The sequence below is a fragment of the Triticum aestivum genome, chromosome 1D, assembly GCF_018294505.1.
Source record: "Triticum aestivum cultivar Chinese Spring chromosome 1D, IWGSC CS RefSeq v2.1, whole genome shotgun sequence".
In the NCBI taxonomy this organism is placed as follows: domain Eukaryota; kingdom Viridiplantae; phylum Streptophyta; class Magnoliopsida; order Poales; family Poaceae; genus Triticum; species Triticum aestivum.
Genome location: NC_057796.1, coordinates 323937415 through 323945149, shown reverse-complemented (window position 1 = coordinate 323945149; position 7735 = coordinate 323937415). Strand labels below are relative to the sequence as shown.

At 48.9% G+C, this 7735-nt stretch overlaps 1 protein-coding gene across 1 annotated transcript; it reads right to left on the bottom strand.

Annotated features, from left to right (window-relative positions):
* Positions 1 to 1432: 1432 nt before the first annotated feature.
* LOC123181786 (histone H3.2) lies at positions 1433 to 1917 on the bottom strand. Its single transcript, XM_044594124.1, has one exon. It carries the CDS (start codon positions 1851 to 1853, stop codon positions 1443 to 1445), a length of 411 nt encoding a protein of 136 aa, XP_044450059.1. The 5' UTR covers positions 1854 to 1917; the 3' UTR covers positions 1433 to 1442.
* Positions 1918 to 7735: the final 5818 nt, after the last annotated feature.

Here is a 7735-nt window from a genome sequence, read left to right as displayed (position 1 = left end):
CGAGGGGATCGTGCGGGGGGAGAGTGGGGGTTGGGCTCTAGGGTTCGGTCGGGTGGGGGGTTAGCAGGGGGCGGCTGGGCCGGCCCGGTTGGCCCGGTGGCCAGCTGGGCCGAAGCCCAGTAAGAGGGGGGTTTGCTTTTCTCCTTTTCTTATTTTTCTTGTTTGTTTTTCTTTTCTTTTTCCTATTTCCTTTTATTCTGTTTTATTTTACTTTTAGTTTCTTTAGTTTTGTAAAATAGGACAATAGTTCCTAAATTAATGCCTCTAAATAACTCACCGCCTTAAAAGTTTGGCCCCTAAATAAAATGTTTAAAAAATTTATAAATTATAAAAGGCATTTAATTAAATGTTTTAGCTACTGTTTTAACTACATTAGTGCATTGAATTATTTAATAAAAATGTGGTTTCTCCACCAACATTACCTAGGGATTATGTGTCACATCCAGAACATTTTAGTTTTAATATTTTGAAAACTTTCGTTGTCTGTCATATTTTGAATTTGATTTTTGGACCGGTTTTGAACTAACGAAAGATCAGCAACAGTAACGGAGGTGACGTGGCATCATTAGCAGGGGATTACTGTAGCTTAATTATCCGGGCGTCACACTATATAAGATGCTATAGTTGATTTTTTTTTATATGCTAGTACTACTAACAAATGCCTATTACAAGACACAACTACACTGATTACAGCTATCTCAGATTCAAAATTATATTTAAAGTACAGTGTCGAGCCACAAAGTTTATTAATCCTTCAACAGAGTGCAGATATTTCCCATTCCATTTGGAGTCCAAAACCCACAAATACAGGAATCAGTAAAGAAAACATCACATGACATTGCAAAACCAGTTAGTGCTCTTAGAACAGCCAGAATTTCATACTATCTTCCATGGATACACGCCAAAAAAGGTACTGATCCCTACACTTGTTTATGGGACAACCTCCAGCGATAAATGAACAGAACATTTGAAACTTAACATTCAAATAGATTGGCATTCAAAAGCACACGATTGTAGCAAAAGAAGAGAGTAACCATCAAATCCACTCTGTTCCTTTCCATGCAAGAAGGGGAAAATGGGGAATTGAGAGAGCAAGGGCATTAGACAGCAAGAGTCGAATTATAGTGCAATGTGAGCAGGGGCAGGCCGAACTGAACTGGGGCATATGAACCTCATGTTCATCAGATCCAGCGGCACCTTTACCAGCAAATGCTGCCACCAAACGTTGAGGGATAAATCTATCGACAAACCAAAACGTTTACTGAGATCAGACAAACAAGCAGGCATGTTTAAAATCAGATTGCTAACTTCTCATTGATGATGATAACAAGATGGTACCATCACACCATAACACAACCATCAAGGAACCTTACTACCACAGACACGGGCTAAGAAGAAACTAACGCATCTCTACACCTCGAGACCAGATTCTAGGAAGCAGCCTAGGCCCTCTCGCCACGGATGCGGCGGGCGAGCTGGATGTCCTTGGGCATGATGGTGACGCGCTTGGCGTGGATGGCGCAGAGGTTGGTGTCCTCGAAGAGCCCCACGAGGTAGGCCTCGGCGGCCTCCTGCAGCGCGGAGACGGCGGAGCTCTGGAAGCGGAGGTCGGTCTTGAAGTCCTGCGCGATCTCCCGCACCAGGCGCTGGAAGGGGAGCTTGCGGATGAGCAGCTCGGTGCTCTTCTGGTACTTGCGGATCTCACGGAGCGCGACGGTGCCGGGGCGGAAGCGGTGGGGCTTCTTGACGCCGCCGGTGGCCGGGGCGGACTTGCGCGCCGCCTTGGTCGCCAGCTGCTTCCGCGGCGCCTTGCCGCCGGTGGACTTCCTCGCCGTCTGCTTCGTACGGGCCATCGGGAGTGGAGAGCTTGCTTCGTGGGCGCGGAGAGAGGATTGCTCGGGAGATTTGGGAGTGGAAGTGGAATGAGGAACAAGGAGGGATTCGGGGGCCGTTTTAAGGAGGGGAGACGGCAGGTGGGCGCGAGTCCGGGGAATTTTCCGCGCTCTATGTTTCGGGAGGGGAGGGGAGGGGAGTTTCGAGCGTTGGATCTGCGAGGCGTGGATGGTGAGGATTTGGTTTCGGCTGAGGCACGCGGATCGTGGGGAGCGATCCGTGGCGTGGGTGTTCCTCGGCTCTGGTTGGTTGGTTGCGTTTTTTTTAGGCGAACTCCGAAGCTTTTATTACAACGTCACAATGTTTACATGGACGAAAGGGAGTCCGTCCGGCTGTCCCAACCAAACATGTCGGCCAGCCGGAAGGGATAAAGCATGCTTCGCGAGCTTGTGAGCCTCGATATTCGAGCTCCTAAATTCGTGGCAAAAATTACACAAAAGGAAATTTGATCTATGCTTTATTATTTCATGTATGATCGCACCATATGCCGTTGGATTGTTGTCTCGGATGTCCTCGACCACCACCTTCGAGTCGGACGCCACTTGTATAGTTGAGACATGCAGATCATCCGCAAGGGCCAACGCCTCCCTGCTCGCCATGCATTCAAGAGTGGCCGGATCGGAAATGCCTTCAAAAACCACAGCCGATGCTCCCAAAAAAAGGCCAGCAGAGTCTCTTGATATTGCCGCTACGGAACCGTGTCTCCTTCCCCTCCCCACAGCAGCATCTACATTCAGTTTTATCCGCCCTGATGGTGGAGGAATCCAGCTCGTCGGACGAGGAGTAGGATTGCCACCCTGCCTCAGATTAACAGATTTGATAGCTTCAAGTTCCCTCATATAGGACTGAATAAACGCATGTACTTGAAAGGGACTTTGGCATATTTGCTCGTGGATCGCCTTTCGGCGGGCTCCCCACAAAGCCCAGAGTGTTACCACGAGAGTAGTGAAGTTCTCATGGGATAGCGCCTGGTGCATGGCAGAGAGCCACCTCTTCGTGTCACCTTCTTCGTTCCTACTCAGTGCATCGATGATATGTTCAGATGACAAAGCCCAAGTACTCCGGGATACAGTGCAGTTTAGCAAAGCGTGTCTCCAAGTGTCTTCCCCTCCGCAAAGGACGCACGCTGGCGTATCCGCCATGTTCCGATGATGCAAGAGTGTCGCGGTTGGAGTGGTGTTCTTCGCAAATCTCCATAGGAAAATCTTAAGCTTCGATGGTACATTAATCCCCCATAGCTTGGTCCAGATCTCACTATCAGCTTGTGAATGAGACGACCCCCCTTGCTCATATAACCAAGCTTCTCTGCTTAGTTTCTTCTGGTGGATCATGTGGTAGCAGTTCTAACCGAGAAAATGCCCCGTCTGTCCTCGCTCCATGCCCAAAAATCCTCAATTTGTCTAGTGCAGAGAGGAATCTGCAAAATAGTTTCCGCATCGATTGGAATGAATGTTGCCCGGACCAGTTGTTCATTCCAAGAGCAAGTAGTGTTGTTTATAAGTTCAGACACTTTGTGAGGTGGGTGTTGGACCAGAGATGTTAATGGTCGCTTCATGTGTGTGCGAGGTAGCCAATTATCGTGCCAGATGTCCGTGGTTTCACCGTTTCCAATTCTTCTCACAAGTCCCTGCACCATGATATCTCGCCCATCCAGGATTGCCCGCCAAATTTGTGATGGATGATTTCCAAGACTTGCTTCAAAAAGAGAGGCATCAGGGAAGTAGACCCCCTTGAGAATGCGAGCGCTCAAAGATGTGGGGTTTTGAAGCATCCTCCACGCCTGCTTCGACAGTAAGGCAAGATTGAAAATCTCCAAATCCCTGAAACCGAGGCCGCCTAGATGCTTCGGCTTTGTCATCTCGTCCCAGGCTACCCAGTTTGGTTTGCGTTTCCCCTGCTTGCTCCCCCACCAAAACTGTCTGATCAGGGAGGTAATATTCTCGCATAAACCTCGTGGGAGGCGGAAACAAGACATCGAAAAAACCGGTATAGACTGTGCCACCGATTTGATAAGTACTTCCTTGCCCGCTGAAGATAATAGTTTCTCCATCCACCCTCTGATTTTCTCCCACACACGGTCTCTCAGATATCTGAAAGTGCCATTCTTTGAATGCCCAACATCAGTAGGCATCCCCAAGTACCTGTCACTGAGCGATTCATTCTGAACGTTTAATGTGTTCTTGATACCATCTCTCATAACTTGTGGACATCCTTTACTAAAGAAAATAGAGGATTTCTCATTATTTATCCGCTGTCCAGATGCCACACAGTAACTTTCCAGCAAGTTTGATACTGCAACAGCCCCTTCAACACTCGATTTAAACATCAGCAGGCTGTCATCAGCAAAAAGGAGATGGTTCACTGCTGGCGCCGTGGCTGCCACCTTGATCCCTTCTAGATGAGACGTTGAGGAACTGGATTTCAGTAGGCACGAAAGGCCCTCTGCTGCGATTAAAAAGAGATATGGGGATATCGGATCTCCCTGCCGAATACCTCTGGATGGGTTGAAAGTGTCAAGCCTCTCACCATTAAAAAGAACTGAAAATGACACTGACCGCACCATGTTCATTACTATCTGAACCCAAGATGGGGCAAAACCAAGCTTTATCATCATCGCCTGTAGATAATCCCACTCTAATCTGTCGTATGCCTTCATCATATCGAGTTTAAGCGCACAGAAACTGTTAACCTTGGCCTTGCTGCGTTTCATAAAGTGAAGACACTCATAAGCACTGATGATATTGTCTGTGATATGCCTGCCTGGCACAAAGGCTGATTGTTCCTCTGAAATGATGTCCGGAAGAATCATCTTCAATCTGTTCGCAATCACCTTCGACGCTATAATACATTACATAAACTGATTGGTCGGAACTGAGTTAACATAGTAGGGTTCATTACCTTAGGGATGAGAACCAGGACCGTATCATTGATGCTTTCCGGACTCTCCTCTCCCCGAATAATCCTGAGAACCGCCTCCGTTACCTCGGCACTGCAAAGATCCCAGTGATGCTGATAGAAGTGAGCTGGAAAACCATCGGGCCCCAGTGCCTTGGTCGGAAACATCTGAAAAAGGGTTGTCTTTACTTCCTATCCCTTGTAAGGTGCGACCAGTAACTCGTTCATCTCCACTGTAACCTTGGTTGGTACACAATTTAGGACAGCTTCCATGTTGTTTACCCCTTCTGATGTATACAAGGTTTTATAAAAATCATGCACCATTGCTTTAAGCTCGTCTGGATCATTTGTCAAGACTCCAAGGGAGTTTTGTAGGGCCTTTATCATATTCTTCTTTCTTCGGATGCTTGCTCTCATGTGGAAAAACTATGTGTTTTTGTCGCCGGACGTTAGCCACTCAATCCGTGAACGCTGCCTCCATAATATTTCTTCCCGATGGTATAGTTCAACTAGATTTTCGTTTATCTTGAGCTCGACGTGTGACGGAGCCCTTCGGCTTGGATCAGCCCGCAACTTCTCAAGCTCCATTTTCAGCTTTTTAATCTCCTTTCGAACGTTTCCAAAAGTCTCATTGTTCCATCGTCCCAAGTCATGGGATATAGCTTGCAGTTTAGCCCGAAGATCATCCACTCTATTGCTGATTCCACCACACGCCCATGCTGCGCTGATAGTGTCTCTCCAAGATTCATGGCCTTCCCACATTACTTCATACCGAAAAGGTTTCGGCTGTCTGCTCCGTGGCTGCTCTCTGTTCAAACGCAGCATAATGGGCCAGTGGTCAGAGGATGCTGCCGTCAGGTGTGTCAGATACGCAAGAGGAAACATTGCACGCCAATCAGCATTGGCTAGGGCGCGATCCAGCCGGACCCTAGTGTAGGATCCCCCCTTACTTTCTTTTCAAAGGTCCAGAAACGACCAACATAACCAACATGTAGCAACATGCACACGTCCACCGCATCACGAAAATTATGTATCTGCGCATTGCTCCTTTGTCCAACTCCTTCATGCTCATCGGGACGTAGAACTTCATTAAAATCACCAAGGCAAAACCAAGGTAGACTGCTAGAAGTGCTAATGTTTTTCAAAGTGTCCCAAGTTTGATATCGAAGATGTGTTTGCGCTTCGCCATAAACCACCGTAGCTCTCCAAGGCTCACAACCTACCTCCTCAACAGAACAATCAACATGGTAGTCCGAGTAACCAAGGATTTCCAATTTTATTTCATTGTTCCAGAAAATGCCAATACCTCCACTTCTACCACGACTATCAACCGCAAAACTATTATCGTAGCCAATAGTGCCTGCTAACGCTTCTACCCTCGAGCCTTCTAACTGAGTTTCCACAATACATAAGAGTGTAGGGGCAAATTTGTTCGCGAACCTCTCGAACTGTCGCGGCTTTGCCCGCGCCCCGACAGTTCCAACATAGCGCACTCATTGGGCCTGGCGGTGCTCCTCGAAGGAGCCCGCCAAATTCTTCACTTTTGAGGTTGCACCCTCGGAATCCTCCTCCGACTTCTTGGTTCTCTTCAGATATCTGGACGGTGGTGGGCTAACAGCCGCCAATGCTACTGGCACAATTGCCAGCGGGTTCACAGTCCAACCTGCAGTTTCAGAACTTGAAGGCGTGGTAACTTTGGCTCCCAGCTCGGCTCCCGCATTCCTCTTTCTGTTACAGTCCTCCATCTCCGCATCGCTGGCCCCCCTGCTCGGGTCTCCCACTTGATATGCGTTATGAACATATTGATCTGTCGTATCACCTCGGCCTCCCCCTGAACGGGGGCTGGAACGCCCCCCTGATCGGCCTCCTCTCCGTCCACCTCTCTGACTGCGGCCTTCTCCCGGACCACGACCTGAACGCATGGCCCAGCTGGCTCGGAGATGCTTGAATACAAGTGCTGATGGAGGATGGATGTCATTGCCGTGTTCCTTATATAAGTGACCTAGCATGCCGCAAACCGCGCACCAGTCCGGTAGCTTTTCGTACTTGACTCTGTATATCTGCCTCTTCCCATCTCTTATCATAGATACCGCATTCTTGAGGGGTTTATGGACATTGATGCTGACCCAAACTCGATGAAAATTGCCCACAAAGTCATGTGAGTTCGGTTCTGAGAAAAGAACTTCTCCCACTTTTGCTGCCAACGGAGCTACCAGATGAGCATACAGTTCTGGGACATCATGGATTTGTATCCATATCTTGATTGTCTCCAACTTTACAGTGGAAGGCTTCGAAATTCCGTCATACGGCAGCAAGATCACCGCGTCCCCCTGAAGTTCCAAGGGCCCTCGTTCATGACTCTCTCCCAATCACCAAGGCAAGTGAATTGGACAGTATACAGGTTTTCCTCCAGAGGTTTGAACTTAGCCTCCTGCGCGATGTCCCAAGCCGCTCTCATGTTTCTGTAAAACCAAGTCTGGCTATAGCTCTTCGTGGTGTTAACCCTAGCTAGGGCAACCCATCTCGGTCCCTCTGGCGGCGCAGCTTGCTCGTCGAAGATCACATCATCCAGATCCTCCTCTCTCAGCCCCAGCTCTTGCATCATCTTCTCAACTTCAGTGATCCCCGAAGAACTTGAGTCCCCGGAATTCGCCATTGGATCTCTCACCCGAAAAGAAACAGATCGGGTTTGGTGTGGGAACCCTAACTTTCGCCGCTCCCTCCCTCGACGCGGACGTAGAGACAGCCCTGGTGGCCACCCCCAGCGCAACACCAGCGGGAGAAGGGGTTGATCGGCGGTAGGGGAGCAATCCTCAACGGCGGCAAAAATCGCCCCGGGAGAAAACTAGAAACCCTAACTAGAGGGAAAATATCGAGTTTTTGGCTGGTTGCGTGCTCGGGCGTGCGACAACTGTGGGTGGGCTGCGTGGACCTCTCTTCAAAGCTG